We start from the raw sequence: 18,076 nt of genomic DNA on the forward strand, positions 1-18,076 counted from the left end.
GCGAACTCTATATCCCGACAGGAGTTTCTTGCCGCGCGAAGAAACGGCGATCCGAGAATTATAATTATCCGCGGCAAGAAACGCCGCGGTAAGAATCGGTTGCGCCAACCTGCACGGCCATTCAGTCGCAAGAGAGATTTGTCATGAACCCTTACGAGGCAACTTTTCAACGATAATCGACACTGCGCCGACACGTGATATCGAGAGGTTCAACGCAGCATTATCTTTCGTTTGCTTAGAGTCTGCGCGTCTCGTTATCGCTCGCCGGTTACCCCGTCGCTGATTAATGTTAGCGCGCACTCGCGTCTCGCCGCTTTCCTCGCTGGCGCGTTTCCCGTCTGCGTTTGCGAATAATTGAATTACGTAATTATCTCCCCAAACGCGCCGGCAATACTCCGGGGCCGCCTTCAATTAGTCGCCGCCGCCCTTCATCTTCGCATCCACCTCGATCATGCTTCTCTCCCGAAACGCGGAAGCGACGAGCTCTCGGGGTTTCACTTAATTTCTCTCCCGCCTCTCGCGAGAGCGTCGTGAACGAAGACGAGACAGTCGACCGTTTTGCGCTAAGCAAATATCGATTTCGGGCGCGAATTTAATCCAGCATGCTTATACTCTGTAACTTTTTAACGACAACATCGCTGTCGTTACGTGTCGTTGCACAAGTAACATATATCATATAACAGTTACGCAACGACACATAACGATAACGGCATCGCCGTTAAAAGTTACAGAATATGCATGTCCGATATCTACTGATACCTAGAAACACGTCGTATTTTTATTTTTGGTATATATTAGAATTTTATTATCATGAAATAAATATATTTGCTCGCTTTGAATATCTTTTTAAAAAATTTTTTTTATTTCGACGAAACTGAATAAAAATTACAAAGTTATTTTATAATTGTAATTCGAGAATTTTAACATGTATGTTAATCGTAATATGAAACTTCGAATGGCGGCGAGTTTATTTTTGTTAGCAGCCGATTTTTCGGTAGCTATAGAGCTCGGCGGGATAATTTTCTACGTTGCAATTTGCAGACTATATTGGCATATTAGCACCTTTGTGCGCGTGGATACGAACAACTTAACTTACACATGTGGGTAGGCGCGTATGCGTGAGCAGTCAGTCGAGCGTGGATGCGTCCGTCTGTCTTCTGGGTCGATACGATGGCTACACTGCTGGGTCCACGGTTATGCATACGTTTACATAGCATCGTCAGCTCCTCTCGTCTTGTTTCGTCTCGTCGCGTCTAATCTCACAAGTTTGACACGGACCCGAGCGTGCGCGAATATTTACTTGACGCAGTACTTACCAGTTCGTAGTTTCCTGATCCTTTTGATGAAATGAGGTACATCAAGATTCTTTACTTTACGTTTGTATTTAGAACCGCAATTTGGATGGAAAATGTGTTTTTAATATTAAATATTTGAATTTTTAATTAAAATTATATATTACAAATAGAGTTTGCTTAGAACTAACTAGAGAATTTTTTCTGTTGCAATATAATTATTAAATTGTATTTCTAGTTTTGTCAGATTTATAATTAATAGTAATTTTTTTAGAATGAACATTTTATGAGAGTTTTCAGTTGAACGAACAGAAAATAAACTTCATTTAAGCCAGCTTTACTAAAAATGAATGCTGCCCAACACGTTGACGATATAAGAAGCTTAGAGGAGCTCGCATGGATTACCTTTGACCTAGCCACGAAACTTTATCGTTGTCCGTGCAAGAAAAGGTGCTTTCCAGCGAAAAGAATCGATTCTTTCAATTGAATATTTTCTCTACGTTCACAAACCACTTACTGAAATGCCACTTACGTAAGAAATGGGATTACAATTCAAGTCTAAAATGCAATATTGCTAATCTTGTTGCTTGAAAAATAGATGCAAAGCATTACGTATTTGTCGGATCGCTATTATTTATCGAAAGTTTAATATGTAAGCTATGCGTTTTATATTTATTAGAATAATGATAGTAAAAAATAATTATATATATGTAATTATGATGATGTCTGACCAAAATTTGGGATAATGCTTTTTATTTTAATATTTTTCTTCACGTTTGTACATCGGTCTTTTCGTCTTTCTGTTATCTCTTTCCTTTATTATTTCTGAAATGTGCTAATTTTACATTCTAAAATATCGAGAAGAAAAATTTAATTATTGGAAAAGTCGGGAGACACATCAGAAAGTACTTTCGCATTCTGTTCGTAACAACATTGAATTTATTTAGGCGAGTGCCGAGCTTGTATATCGGCCGGCTTCGCACAACTGGACAGCACGCGCAAGTTTGCTGGCCGGCCGGCGTTACACGACAAAGTAACGCGTGTAAAATTATGTAAATTGTGGGTGCAGGTTTTTGCCGTTGGCTTTGTCGGTCTCGGATGTTGCGATGCGCTCGAAGCGTAGAATCGGTTAGGCGCGCGCGTGTTTGTTGCCCGTCGCGTGCATCTCACGAATTGCATCGCGCGCATTAACGGTGCCCGGCTCCGCTTTGTGTTCCAGTACGGCAAACAGCTCCGAGAGAATTACCGAGCCTTCAAGAACAAGCAATGCGAGCAGAACGGCAGCGGCAGCCCGAAAGAACAATACAGCAGCCACAATGTGTCCAACGTAAGTGCTACATACGTACATATATTCCAAGTGCTGAGAAATATATAGATCTAAGCGATGAGGAAAATTTAGAATTAAAAGCTTTTACATTTTACAATAATTTAAAAAAAAAAAAGCCAGAAAGTGTAAATATGCAAAATGAATAATTTGTAACGAAAAGTTATATTGACTTGATTTTATAAACACACTGCTTAGGTCTTTATATCGTTTTTAGCACTTTATTTCTACAAATTGTTTGTTCTATTGGATAAGCGCCGCGAATTTGCACATTGATGTTAATATTTACTCATTATATATTCCTGCAACAAAGCGAAACATATGACACATCAGTAAAAACTCGTCGCGCGTTCTTCGCGACTTCACAAAACATCTGCAAATTTGATCGCGCCGTGCAGTAATTGCTAAATTCAACGAGAGGGAACAAGCGCTTGGAAAAAGCATACGACGACGTGCAAATCGTTGCGACATAGATGGGCAGATCGCGTATAATGTCTCCTGGCGAATTATTTCGACATTGCTCGCGCGCGCGCGCGCGCGCGCGTGCGAGCGTGTTATATTTTCGACGGCCGCTCTCTCGCCTCGGATACGCTCGAAAGGTAAATTTCGCTTTAGACGCGGTAAATGGAATGGAAGAGGCGATTACGCTGAAATTACCCCGAGTGACAGTAATTTGCCGGGTCACGCCACGTTCGATCATTGCCTTCAGTCATCCCTTTCCCTGCACGAGCCGCCGTCTCTCGAACTTTCATAACGTCTATGCAATCTCGATTAAGTCGCGCAATTTTCAAGTTTTTCGACGACTTTCATTGATTAACACCTTTATTTTTTTCGCTATGTCGTTATCTATTGTTGACATATCTAGCACATTCTTATACACGAAACGCTATCGAAACGCTATATCGTTTGATTAAATTTACTTAAAAGTAGAAAACATCTGTACGTGAAGATAATATCTTAAAATTGTTAATCGAAACTGTCTTATTATAGTCGAAATAAATCGATTAATTTATTAATTTCCATCGATGCTTTCGTAATTAGTGTTTGCGGGCAAACTATTGTTCTCAACGGTTGCGCGTGTTTATCGACTCTCTAATTAATATACTGAAACATAAGGAAATTCATTACGAATGATTGGGGAATACGAGCGAGAATACGAGAGCACGCATTGGCCGGCGTAACCATGCGGCATGCTGAATGCCGACACGGTTAGCTGAATAATTATAGCAAATAGCTCGTTAGCTATTGAGCTTTAATGCGAAATTCCGCGCGAAATACACGGAAATTACCGAGCCACTCCCGGTCGAGATACTACTGCCTTATGTGTTGGTGCGTTCGCGAACAATTATTTCAAGTACACAGGTGCGATAGTTCTCTTTCTCTCGACTCGTGCAATCCTGTTTATACAATGGATAAACTGCAGCAACGAATTACACCGCTGCGACTAACACCGTATATCGTTGGTTTTATCGCGGCACCAGCCGTCCAGGAGAATAAATTCACCGATCCGCAAACGGTTCGCCTCTCGGACGCGGTTCGTTGCGATCATTCGAGATTGGTTGGTTAAACAGAAAACGAAAGCTGATGGATGGCGCGCTAACTCTTTGCGAAAGATTTTCGGCCGATTGATTACTCAATTATTTCGCTTTTCTTGATTCGTTAATTATTATGCCAATTAATCGTTACTTTTTAGATAAACTATATTATATATAATTAGATATTATTAGAAACTCCGAAAATACGAAACAACTGTTTAAACATTTATTCGCGGTAAATTTTTCCTCGCGAGTGTACCGATGAGAAAGCCGATAAATGTGAGACTGCGTTGTATGATAATATATTTTGTCGTGAAAAGCAAGATTTATTATTAGAATAATGATAGAAATAAATAAATTTATACTTAGTTATTGAGAAATAAGTTTTAATATAATTTATTATTACAAGTTTTATATATGGATTTTTGTCTGGAGAAACCTTGAATAACTAAATTTAAGCAAATGAATAATATATTGACAACATTTCGCGTTTATGTTAAAAACATCATGAGCATGTCAGTAATACGTAACATATTGAATTGGTAACAATATATTATAATAAATGTAACAATAATTACATTAAAATGTAAAGAGAGCTTTACCGGTTTTTTGTAACGATTAATCGGATTCTCTTCGTGAATAATTTTCACGGCTCCCGTTCGATGAAATTAACAATTTAACAACGTATTCGTGGGATATTATCGTCAATTATCGAACATCAGCCAATTACATGATATTCAATTAAAATACTAAAATAGAACAAATTAGATACTTTGCGGTGAATAAGTACTTCGCTTTACTCCGCTGCTGCTCACGAGAAATTAAAGAGAGAGGTGTTAAAGAAATAGTGACGTGCCTTTCTTACGAGGCACATCATTCGCAAAGCAAATTTTCTTGGAAAAGTGCCGTCATAACTTATGCAAGGAATGTCAAGAAGGATTCATCCCTATCGGAACTCACTGACCTCATTGTCGTGCCATCCTCGACCCCGTCGACAGATATAGGCTTTCTCCATCTCTCTCTTTTCTTTCACGTTATTCTTCGCGTCCTCCTACGCGCTTAAGACGTCGACACGTCTCGCCCGGTAGGAAATTTCATCTTCGTATTGCACAGCTGATTCCAAGGTCGTTTCCGCACCAGCCAGTCAAGGGAGACAACCCCTCGTCGTCGGTGTGTACTCTCAAAGCTAGACACGTACCGGCCTCACCCGCCGTTCTGCCCCTCTATCTCGTCGACCAACTTATTTCTTCTTCCGTCTCTCTTTTTCTCATGGAACAATAAAGATATAGTTTGCTCTCATTACGATTGTCGGCGGTCGGCGTTCGCGGAAAAATTTTTCAAGTCTGATCGATGAACCGCGGGCATTGCGTCAAGGCTGCTCATTGCATCACTGGATTTGCATAAGTAATAAGAGCGATTTAAGATAAGCGCTGTATCAGTTATTAAGATAAGCGGAGAACAAATTTTAATCGCGGATTACGAGCTGCAGAATAGTATTTTCTGTGAAGAAAATTTTGAAGGAAAGAAAAGAGATTTATTTTTATAAAAGAATTATTTTTTAAATTTTGTTTATGCAATTCTGTGTTTAATGTGCTACTTACTAAATATTTGTTCTATACATTTTTTTTTCATTTCTTGTGTACTAAAATATGTCAATGTTTTATTCACGTTGTGTTTAAAAAACTTTTTATCGTTAATTTCTTGTTGGCGATCGCGTTCCATAATTCTCAGTGATTTATCGAAGTGATTTCAATCTCTTCAAAGTAATATAATTGTAGAATATCATCTGTACTTCTATACGGAACGCGCAACTGTGTTGCGATAATAAAGCATCCGCGGGACCTCGCGAGGAAGACGATATCGATTAGGCGTAGCGGGCGCGAGATGCATTATCAGGCCGCTTCGAAGAACTGGTTTCGAAGCAGCGATCTTAACGAGTTTCCGGCAATAAATTACTCTTCGTGTCGGTTATGAATTATCCACGTGAAGGGGCACGGAGAATGACAATTAAAGCCCAGTACGGAAAATAACCGGTATTACGCGCTTAATGCGCAAAAGTATGAGAGAAAAAATAGTTAAGTGGTGCTTTTATAAAACACCGTAATTGATAGAGGGGCGGTTTCTATCATGGTTCAACGACAGTCTCGAGTAATGACAGGAAATTATGCTATTTATCAAGATATATGGATTTAAATAATTATGTTACATAGATGATTATAAAGCGCGAGAAATTCTCTCTTGCCTGCTGATATTTTAATATGTTATATACTTTATTTAATATCATTATACGCCACTTCTCTCTCTCTCTCTCCCAATACTTTGGTAGAGACACTGAAAATAGAAAGTGGTAAAAGAGAGAAGAACTAAAAATAACCATCAGGAAAAGCAGACGACGAGAGAAGTGCACGAAGACGGGCGAAGGTAAAACTTCAACCGTTCTTTTCGAAGTCTAGTACATTGTACATCCTTGTGAGAGGCTCGCGGGAGGAAAGCGCGCGAACGTGTCTTGCACTTCGTTTCGGTTGAAAGCTTCGATCACGGATATCATTCGCTCGTGTCTCGCTTTTATTTTTATTCGACGGAAAACAAAAGTGTGCTTTGCGTCGCATTGATAGTGAAGCGACACGACAGGGCAAACTTCGCCTTTTCTGCCCTTCCGTATTCTCTCTCTAAACTTATATCTTTCTCTTCCGTTCTTCGCGTTGCACGGTGGACGAAATTGTACATTTAGATGGATGGATTAAATTGTGAAAGTTTGCACGCCAGCTTAAGACTTAATTTCCTGAATTTGGGAAAATAAAATAGTAAAATTTTCAACGTATTTAAAATAAATGGATTTCTAAAAGTCTACACAAAAACATGAATGTGCAATACAAATTCTTATATTTCAATTTATAAAATATAATATTTTATAATTGAATAAATATAAATTAATACGCTAAATTTATTTCAAAATTTTCGAAAGCGCTCTTGCACATCATTAAATTAAATAATTTGTTATTTCCTGTTTGAGATTTTTTCCCTTTATAAACTTGTATTTGGGAAATATATTGATTGGAATATGTGGTCAGTGATATTGTCATTCACGTCATTCGCCATTATTATGTCATTTTCGTCTGGTCGACTATTCAACGGGTATCCGCGTAGACGATCGCGTTTAATAGACTGCTCGTGGTCGACCTGAAAGCGTAGTCGGTTTGCTTTTAGTCAGATATTATATTTCCCTTAATGGTGCGACGTCCAACTTGGATACCGGAAGTGTCGAGAGCACCTAGCAACGACGTTCTTTCCGTTTTTCCGCTACGTTAAAGGCTTGCATTGTTACCCGGCTGAAGACTCGCCGTTGATCCGCCGTTCATTTAAATTCAAGTGGGCTTTACTTTCTCGGAATTTCAATGCGAGCCTTAATTACCGAGCTGTTTAATGCTGGAATTCAGCAGTTGCAATAAATGATGGGGCCCCGGTCGGAGACCGTCAATTGTCGGAGTCGTAAAGAGAGTGCGTCGTTAAAGTTAAACTCGCGAGATCCGCCACGTTTATTATTAATTAAACGCCACGCGGTGATATATACGGAGTTCTTTCTCTAACATAAGGGTATCAAGATCGCGGCGCGTAGCAGAAATCGTTACGGAGCGCGCGGCTCGATCCCGGCCAACCGTGACGTTTTCAATCGCCTTCTCCGCCGAAACTTTCGTCTTTCCCGATCATCAGTCATGCGATCGTCTCCCCCTTTTTTTTCCACCATCATCATTTTCATCCGCTCCCAGCTCGGGTATCAGGCTTGAATAGGGAGGACTACTCCGAGAGTCACCCGTTTGAGGGAGGGGGAAGGGGTGGGAACTGGGGGTGTAGTGCCTCGGTTACAGTCGGGGGTTTAAAAGTCGGGCAAAAAGCCCCGGCCGGCTGTTGCTACGCGCGAACTATCGACCAACCCGGCTTCTACCTATATATCCGCGCGAGAGAGAGCTCTCTTGGGGTATGGAGGAAGAGCTATAGCTAGATGGCACACGAGCGGGCGGGCGGGCGCGGACTGTGCACCGGCAGGGCCTGGAGAACAGAGTTGTGTGTGTATATGTGTGTATGTGTTTGTATGCGTGTGTATACGCCGGGTGGGAAGGAGAAATCCGGAGAAAGACGAATGGAAGGAAAAAGAAGGTACATCACCGAAATGCGCGAGACTGACGAAGCTCGACGAGGCTTCCTCTCTCGTCGTGTCTTTCTTGCGCTCTCTGTCACTCTGTCTTTCTCTCTCTCTCTCTCTCTCTCTCTCTCTCTCTCTCTCTCTCTCGTCCGGCGTTCTCATATTTTAGCCGCCACCCCGAGACGCGCACGAGCGTCGCGTATCGTTTCGTGGCACCGCGATCGCTTTATTTCGCATTTTTATCCTCGCACTCGCGTTATTCTTTATTTCGGGAAGCTTTCGCAAAATATCCGACCGTTTTAGCGCGTAGTAGCGCGCAACTACTTCCGCGATCTCCTTATCTCCGTCGCTCCGCCGCTTTTTCTCACCGCGACACTCCGGAAAGGGATTTCGAGTTTGCATGCGGCGAATCGCGAAGCCGAGAAGGGACATCGCGTACGCGCGCTGCAAAATTGGATCGTAAAGGTAGACATAAAACTCACGGGTATTCCCCGGTGTCATTCTCTCATCCCTGCCTACCGCGCCATGCCATTCCGAAATATGCGCCCGCCGAAAATAGTCGCGACACACACCGGTTATGAAACTTTCACGTCCTCTCCGCCTCTCCTCCCTCCTTCCTAGTCCTTTTATCATACGCTTCTATGACGTACGTGTTCCGTTAAAAGCACCGCTGCTCCGTTAAAAATTCATTTCCAATCGCGCGCTGATTTTTCAAAGCGCGCGCCTGAGGGCTGGTTTGATGCCGGCTTTCATACGTCAACAAATCTGGGATTGGAAAAAAACGTCAGCGAATTTTAGACCTTAATGCTTTTGCATATATAAAAATTAAAGTCTAAAAAAGTGGAACAAAGAGCGAAAGAAAATATAATTGGCGAGAAAACTCTATATAACTGTATAACTGTAACAGTAAATTGATATATATTTTATTTTTGATTGAAATATATTGAAAGTGAAGGAATTAATTAATTTTCACGAATTTATTGAATTATCTAACGTAAGTAAATCTGGATTTATGACTGAGAATGACAAGTATTTATCTTCAATGAAATTTCCGACGAAGGCTAATCTACAAATTCGGGAAATATGTCTCTATAGCGCGGAGTAGGCGACGAAGACTAACGAACGATGTAACTGACCCATTTTCTTCCAAAGATTCCTTTCCCGTCAGGAAATGAGACGGCAGGATATGGCGGGGAAAGACAACAAGGGGCGCGGCAGAATTTCCGGCGCGACGTTTTCTTCGTCGGTCCTCTCCGTTCACTCCAACTTCTCGTTCCGACTCGTCGCATGGAAATTTTTAATTTAACTTTACGACCACCGAGACGCTCTGCTCCCCGTTATGTGCATCCTCCCGTGCGTCTCCACCTTCGTCTTGCGTCATCGGGCGCATCGCCGTAAGCGAGGATGGAAGCGTTTGAGGAGTCACGCGGAGTGGCACCGTCGAAGTGGAATAATTGCATTGCCGAGAACAGTGATGTAGGATCTCGTGGAAAGCTCACCGATCTCCGTGTTTTTATCAAGTAAATTTCAGCATGATATTAATTAACTTTTGCCATTATTAAATGGGATTGTTAAATTAATTAAGAGGACTCGCGCGGGTGCAAGATGATTATAATTATAAATACAAAATTTTCATTAACATCAAAGTTACATTTCAATGTTAATGAAATATTCCACGGTGAGAAAGGAGGAGAAATAAGGAAGAAGTTTCCTCGCGTATAGATCCTCGGCTGCATCGGCTAAATTGCCGGCGAGTATAAAGCCGGACGGGCCATTCTCGCGTTGTTTCCGTCGCGCCATCTCCGCCGTCATTGTTGTCATTGCCCGTCGTCTGCGCTGATAACCGTTGTCCCCAAACGGATATGCGACGACTGGGTTACGTTGTAATCGAGTACACTGCGGGTTAAGCAATTCGCATGAAATTGCGCGCTTTACCTATCGCCGCCGTCACGACTAGGTGCTTGAAAGTAAGGTGCTGGGTGACCGCGATGTTACATCCTCGTTCTTTGCATCTGAAAAAATTTATGGAGATTTAAATAAGTCAGTAATGGAGTAATTTGCTATAATTGCGTTCTGCTTTTTTTTTCTCCGAACACAGAGACTGCTGAAATTTTATTTCACAATTTTGATAATAACATTCTTTAATTTTTTTCCAACGAAAGGTTATTGCGTTTCCTTATATGGCCGCAGAAACAAGTATGAATTCAGAAGTAGTCCATCAGTGTACTCGCGCTGTGGTTTTTGCGCTCTTTCGTTGATATCTCATTTTCGACGGAACGTCGCTCGGAACGAAACACATGCGAGTTCTCTTTTTCTTTTCCTTTTTTTTTTCTCCTCCGGTCTCCTTCCTCTCGTACTTAAAACGAGTTGCCTTGTGCTGCCTTTACGATCCTCCTTATCGATGATAATACCGTGGCCGTTTAAAACTCGCGCAAGTGCTACGGTCGGTGCTTTTCGAAAAGTGCGCGACCAGCACTAAAAACTTCGCCGGCAGCTTTATTCGCGGCCCGGCGAAAGGCGCGAGAGGGAGGAAGAGGGCTAGCGCGTATAAATTAAAGCGGGCTGGTCGCCCGCGGCCGAAGGGAAAGGGACGCAACCAGGGGAAAAATATATCTTCCTCTTCCGTTCGCTCGTCTGACATTTATGTCGCGACAAACTCTGGAACTGCCGCTGATCGAGCTGGCCGCGCCTCGGGTTTCCTTCGCGTTGAAATTTGTTTAACTCTCGGAGAAGGACGGAAGATGGTTATAATGTCTTCAAAACAGTATCTTGTTTTGAGATGAAACACTGAACCAGTTCGGAACTCCGAGGGTTTAAGAAAATACTTCCGTCTCAAAATTCACCTTCCACTTCTTCCTTTTTCCCCTTTTTCATTCTCTGAAAGCCAAGAACCGACCCTGTCAATTCTTTTATTCTCTAAAAGTTCGAAGCCACTTTCCAATTTCTCCCTATCGCAGAAACGCACCCGGAGCACTCGTTGCAACAGGGCACTCGATGGTAAATGCTCTCGGCGAATATCGCGATGCTGCTCCGCGAACCGTCAATACCGCGACAGTTTTTATTTTCCGACGGGAAAATTCGCATTAGCTTTCGGGAAGGAATATCGCGCGTAGTACAAGCGCGCCGGGCTATTACGGAATTCTCCTGTGTTACTCGTGCGATACTCATGGCGATGCTTCGTTCCATCGTTTTTCGATACTACGCGAACGATTTCTCTCGCAGAGAGACGACACGGGAGAGTCTGCGCGGAAGTCGACTATCGGCCGCCGTCGATTTCGCCCAGCTTCCGCTTCCCTTTTTCCGAGAGACGACTCCGCAATTCGCCGACTAAATGGAACGTGCTTTGTCTTACCAAGGGACAATTAACGAATACTTGACAACTCGAAGAGTGGGGAGGGGGGATTGCCGAAAACGGCGTTCGCATTGTGGAAATTGCGCCTCGCGTCTCGATGTTACCGTCGGGATAACTTAAATTGCACTCGAAACTCCTATCTATCTCCGCGTTCGCCGGAAGTGCATTAAAGTCGCTATCGAAAGAGGCCTGAGGCGACCGTGCCGCAGAAGTTCGCGAGTTTGTAGTTATACTATTCTCTTACATCTCGACAAGAGATTCTCTTGTCATGAGCTTTAAAAGGTTGTGTATTACTTGTATATGTATTAAGTGCAAATCACTACATTCGGTAAACGTTTAATTCGATATTCAATGCGATAGTTTCTTAATCATTTTTAATCGTGTTAATTAATATTAGTTCAGAAAAAGGATCGATGGGGTGTAACATTCGATTATTAATAGCAAATATTAATAAAGGCTTTAATATATCAAATTTTAAAATTAATTTTCCATCTTATTTTTGAACGAGTCACCTTTGTATCTTTTCGAGACACGAACTGTGCGGAGGAACGGGATGTGTTTTATTCTTACGTGCTTTGCGCTCGTGGCTGTTCTCTCATCTAAATAAATTTCGCAAGCGTGTTCGGTAAACCCAAACCCAACAGCGCACGCAATTGGCATTATATTTTCGCCGACCAGATGTAGCCGGGGAGATGCATCCTATTTCTATTGGAGTGAGCATCCTGCCAAGGCAAGCGGGTCCTCCTGCACCGCCTCCCCGCCGCCGCTCCCTTTCCCTGTGTCGCTTCCGCCCTGTCCCTCTTCTGCATGCGGTCGATTCTGTGCGCGTGCGCCCATGTAACCTTGACATTGAACGATTCCTCCCTACCGCATCCCTCCCGTGTCGCCGCCGTTTCTAGTAGCCCTTCCTCTCCATCTCTCTCTTTTTCTCTCCGCCTGCTCTGTGGCAGACACCCGTGTCATCCGTGCGGCGAGTCCGAACAAAAAAAAATAATAAAAGAGATAAAATAACAGTGAATCGCGCCTGTCGTCCTCGACGCCCGCTCTTGTCAGGTTTTCTCGCTGATGCGCGGTGGACGCATCTCTCACATGCATTCGATATTCGTATACGCGCACCGCTCATTGTTCCTTCGTGCTCTTCAAGGTCGTCGCTCAGCAAAAAAAAAAAAAAAAAAGAAAAGAAAAGCTATTGTTAAATTCGTTCGTGTGCGATATGATAGATCGGGTGAGCTCTCTCTAAACCTCAGGGACTTCCTGAGTATCTCTGATTTTCTTCGATTGCGAGTACTGCCTTTACAGAGCGAAATCCTTGCTGCATTCTCGTTTGATATACCTTACGATATTTCTCAATATTCTCTCCGGTGATTCTGTGTATTGCTTCGAATTTTCAGCAGTAAGTAGAAGAAATTTATGCACATCAACCGCGCATACGAGGCTCCACGGGCGACGTCATCGCGCCGTGGATCGAGCGTGGGGATGAGATGGTATAATGCGTGCGAGCGCGCACGTGTGGGTGGGTCTGATTATGGGCCTCGGGGACTCCGCTGCACTTCCTGCGCAACCTATAATTATGATTATCTAATCGCCTTGGCATTATGTAACGCGGTATAATGTCTGAACTGACACACGCGACCAGTTCTACGAGAGGCCGATTCTTCTTTCCTTTTCTTTTTTTTTTCCTCTGCGCCGGATGTGATTTATGCGATTTTATCGCGAGTCGTTAAAAACACATGGAAATCTAAAAAAGTTTCGAAATTTTCAAGAAATTTCTTACTGTTAACATTGAACTATACGTAGCCTGGTTTCGTGCATACAACGATTTCGCGAAACGCGATTAGAATACAATATGTCGAATTGCTGTAGAATGGAATTAGGCTGTGCAATCGTAGTTTGAAGATTTTCCCTCGGCGTATTCGAGTAAAAATTTCTGGCAAAAAATTCTCGTCAAAATTTCTTCACGCGTAAAAAATTCCGTTAAGCCTTTTGCAATTTATTTTACGTATAAAAGTCGATACTGGCGTCGTGTGTTTCAAGAATTAAATTACTAGATTAAATTATTACGTTGTAAAATTCAATTCTGGGGATCTTTTTTTTTTTTTTACATTTTGTGGTGATTTGCTCGGTCTCTAACCGTTCCCGAATGTCGAGATAAATTGATTTGTGACCTTTCTGCCTGCGGTAAACCGGTTATGGAGTCTAGTCATCTACGAAAGCAAGGCTCTCGTAACCCAGTGACATGCAGGAAGCGCGATAGCTGAACCCACTGAAGCCCTCCCTTCCTTATTTTCCTCAACAAAACCTCTTAACTCTGTAAGAAGATCAAAGAGAGAATATTACTGTCTTCAAAGTACCGGGAAAAATTAAATTTTTTATGAATTTTTTGGTATTAATAAATTTTAAGAAATATTAATATTGATAAATTCTTTAAATATACGCATACACAAAATTGAATTTCCAATTAAATATATTTATCACTGGAATTTGGAACAATACCATCATTTTTCTTGTGTTATCTCGGAAAAAGAAAATTCTTCGAGGACGAATATCACGAAATTGCATCGTAGGAAGGAAGAAGGACGCGACGATATAACCACGAATCAGGGCAGAGTCATAACTCGTTCCTCCTCGTATCGTCCTTCGCGCTGTATTTTACGACGTCGTCGAGTCCACACTTTCTCCGTTCCCCTCTCGCACCGCCGTTCGGTTTAAGGCAGGAACTTTGAAAACCTTAATCATATAGATCGCCTAGCGCCAGTCATAAATATCGCCGATGCAAGCTCAAGTTGGCGCACGGCCAACTTCGTTTAAACCCCGCTTAGCCACCTTGGACGCGGTCCGCTGTTCCGTTCCGCATTTAGCAAATTCCACGTCTTTTTCTTGTCTTCTCCTGTGCCCGCGCTCCTCGCTCTCTTCCGCTCGCTGTAATTCCGCAGCTGCCGCGGCTCGCGCGACTGTCAGCGGTTATTACATAATCTACGTGATAGTCCGTATTTTCGCGGCATTCCTGGTCGTACCGGGAATATCGCCGAGTCGCCATGCCAAACGCGAATAGGATCAACGTTAATCCAGTTATGGAACGACAGCAAGGCGGAAAACAAAGTTCTCTTGATAAGGGGAAAGAAGGAGAACCATCGGCCTTAATTTGGCGCATTTTTCCGACTCGACAAAAGAACGCGAAGAGCCGCAAAATTGGATAAACTGCAACGCAAATTACACGGATATTAGATAAAATTTAATTTCTCATAACATGAATTAATTTTGTAGAAGTAATTTTTCTACATGTAAAATTTTTCCACGGTAATTCGACCTTTTCTAGAAAAACAGTGCTGGAAAAAAAAATGACTGTTTGCACTTGGAAAATAGGTTGATTAGATAAGAGTTAAGCGCGATACGTATACGCGGAACGTACACCGCCGAGCGGAAAGTAGAATTTAAGAAAGAACTCGGGAAAGAACTCGTTTTCTCCGAGTTGGGAAATTGCGGCCACCTTCATCCCGGGAGCTTCCTCTTTCTCTCCCGCGGAGACTCGCGCAGCATCGCGAACGTTAATCCGACGTATACTGCATTAGCAATGCTAAAGTCGCGAAACGCGGTCTCCCGAGCGACGAAGAAAATGGTAACATCCTGAAGGTTCGTTACCGTGAAAAGCCGTGTGGCGACCGAGTTTAGTAGGCACCGACGGTCTCTCGCAATCAGAATTCCATTTAAGCGCTTCCGCGCCGCATTCGCGTCGCTTTGTCGTTCGCGCATTGAAATATATTTTTTTTTATTTATGCATTGTTACATATTCGAAACAAAATGTTTTCCTTCCGTTAATATGTGGGTGAGAAAATACGGAAATGTTATTATTTTGAAAAATGTGACAATGCATAAATGCTTAATAAAATAACTGAAAATAGAAAGTGGCCTGAACGGATTTATAATAAATATCATTGTTTCATTTATATACTATTTCAAAGCTATGAAAAAGTCGTAAACAACTTGTAATTATTATTCCTAAAAAATAATGGCGATTAGTGAAAAATGTGAATAACCTTTGTCGTGCGCGTTCTATTCTTTTTAAAAATTAATGGCTAATTGCGGCTCGTTTATCATTCGTTATTCGCGATTTGTAGGTAACATAACTCTGCTAAAACACATATTTGTTCTCTGATGGTGCTTCTGTGGAGCCGACATGAAAAGTGCCGCTGGTTACACACATATTTCACGGTTGCTGAAAACCCGAAGTGGCCATACATTAGATTTCTTCGCTCTCGACGCCGTCTCTCACCGGTTTTCCATTGTATTTGTGGAGAGCGGTAATTACCACACCTAATGCCGGCGAACGTACGAACGAGAGGATCGCAAGTTTCAGTTCGTACAAATTTTCAGTCGATCACACGACTGCGCGATTGTGGCCGTCGAACGAACGGAAAGGCGAGCCGCCCGCCGTACAAATGGTTGAAATACTTCATTCGCTTAATTTGCATGATTACACGGCGAATCGACGGTGGCACTTAAAAGTTTATGCATTCGCGCGTCCTCCAACCACCAGACTATCATCAGTCGTACAATGTAGTACGGTGTGTAAAGACCCGACTGTGTGTTTACGAGAACGAACGGCGAGCGCTCTCGAGCTTTACGATCGTCATAAATGCTCTCAACAAGCGCGCGCCCATAATCCCGCGTTGGATACTATTCTGGATACTATTCTAAATGCGCCGATGTTTGACCAGGTGCGTCTCTAGTGACTTTATAGACGGTAATAACTTGGGCGCGACGACGAGTCTTGCCTTCGGGGCGAATCCTCTCGTCCGCTGAGTTCTCGAGATCGGGACTGGCTTCATTTTCCTCGCGGCTCCTTTCGTCTTGCCCTCCTTACACGATCTCCCATCTTTTTTTCTTCTTACTCGAGATAATCGCCGCGAGCGAGCGGGACTACAAATTGCGGAGCATTCTTCAAGAGTTATTCGAAAATACGATAAATAAGATTTCCCCGTTGTGTTAAGAGCGCCGATCATGCGAGGGAACGTAAGTCACGTGAGAAAAACGGAACACGCACGTCGAGACGAGAACTTCCGAGGTACTTCGTTACATTGCGTGCTTGAACCGGCAGCATCATTAATAATTCTTGCTGAGAAAATGCAAAAATTGTAAAATAGAAAATGCTAAATTATACAATTTCTGCGAGACCGTTTTACTCGATTTATGCAAATCATTTTTATCTTTTTTTTTTATGCATATTTGAATTAATGATAAAGTGTTGTACTCGGTGATTATACTCAACTGAAATTCGATTCGGATAGGTTCGGAGCTTGTTTCGTGCATCACGATGCATTGCTTAGGGAACATGCGGTTGTCCGATCGCTATGTAATGGAAACTATGTCGAAGGATACATAGTTGAGATGGTGTTTCCACATGCAGCGGGCCGGCAGGCATCAAAACGAGCCGGATGACGCAAACTTTCGGGACTTCTTGTTCAAGGTAATCACGTCGAGGACGGGGCCAGTCACGGCCAAGGACAGCCATCAAAAGGAACCCTTTTTTTCAGTGTGTTCGCCACGGGCGACTGACACGTGCAAATCTGCAAAGAACGATGGCAAACGCGATCGCGATTAGATACATTGAACGATCCCAATTTTCGTGTCTCAGAACACAAGAAAGAAAACTTTTAATTCGAATTTCTGTGTTGAAACGTGTTTTCGAAAATTTTCCTGTCATAATTTGACTTAAGAATAATTAAATTATTTTGCATTCGACGCGCGAAAGTTATTTTTTTAGACGTTTATTACAATGTGACATTATTTTCTCATAAAAATACATGAAATCTCGCGAAAGCCATTTTTTGTAGTTACGTAAAGATTAAAAGGGATTACCTTGTTTTTTCCCGTGACTCCTGGCGTGTCGGATATAACCCGTTAATGACGCGAGCGAGGCTGCAGCGGGACCGCTAATTCCGATCTTGATTAACTTACACCGGGCGAAGTCGGAGTTACTTCGAGTATGACTTCGCGTAAGTCGCGCGCAACCGGAGATTAATCTCGGCGCAAACGTCGTTAGTCCGCTGCACTTTCTCTCGGGACTTGGTGGCCCCACGAGCTCTCCCTCTCGAAAAGAACCCATCTTTGAATATCATCCTCCCCGTCATCAAGACTTGTTTTATTTCCACATCGTCGTAACAAAATTGCGGATCAACTCCGATACTTTTACTTCCAGATGTTAAATGAAGATTCTCCCTCTCGTGCCCGGAAGAGCTCGAGTCTCTTTTTTTATTAGAAACATAAATATGCGTTTATTGACGGAGAAGACTTATTAAATACCGCCTTTAAAGTCTTTAATTGAAAATTAAGAAATTATTTCTGCCATTTGGTCTCGCAACATAAAGATTTACTTAACGAAGGAAAGGATGATTGCAATTTAATTGAGGAAAAAATTAGTTTAATTAGCGGAAG

General features: G+C 42.5%; 1 protein-coding gene across 4 annotated transcripts in view; it reads left to right on the forward strand.

The window, feature by feature from the left end:
* The window catches only part of LOC105678744 (growth factor receptor-bound protein 14-like), a 242,162-nt gene that overhangs the window by 204,802 nt on the left and 19,284 nt on the right, over positions 1–18,076 (forward strand). For all 4 annotated transcript variants that reach the window (XM_012378309.2, XM_012378310.2, XM_012378312.2 and 1 more), the window contains one exon: positions 2,512–2,619. In XM_012378309.2, the coding sequence (XP_012233732.1) occupies positions 2,512–2,619 (108 nt within the window). The remainder of the gene's footprint in view (positions 1–2,511; positions 2,620–18,076) is intronic.

Source organism: Linepithema humile, chromosome 6 (genome assembly GCF_040581485.1).
Source record: "Linepithema humile isolate Giens D197 chromosome 6, Lhum_UNIL_v1.0, whole genome shotgun sequence".
NCBI classification, from domain to species: domain Eukaryota; kingdom Metazoa; phylum Arthropoda; class Insecta; order Hymenoptera; family Formicidae; genus Linepithema; species Linepithema humile.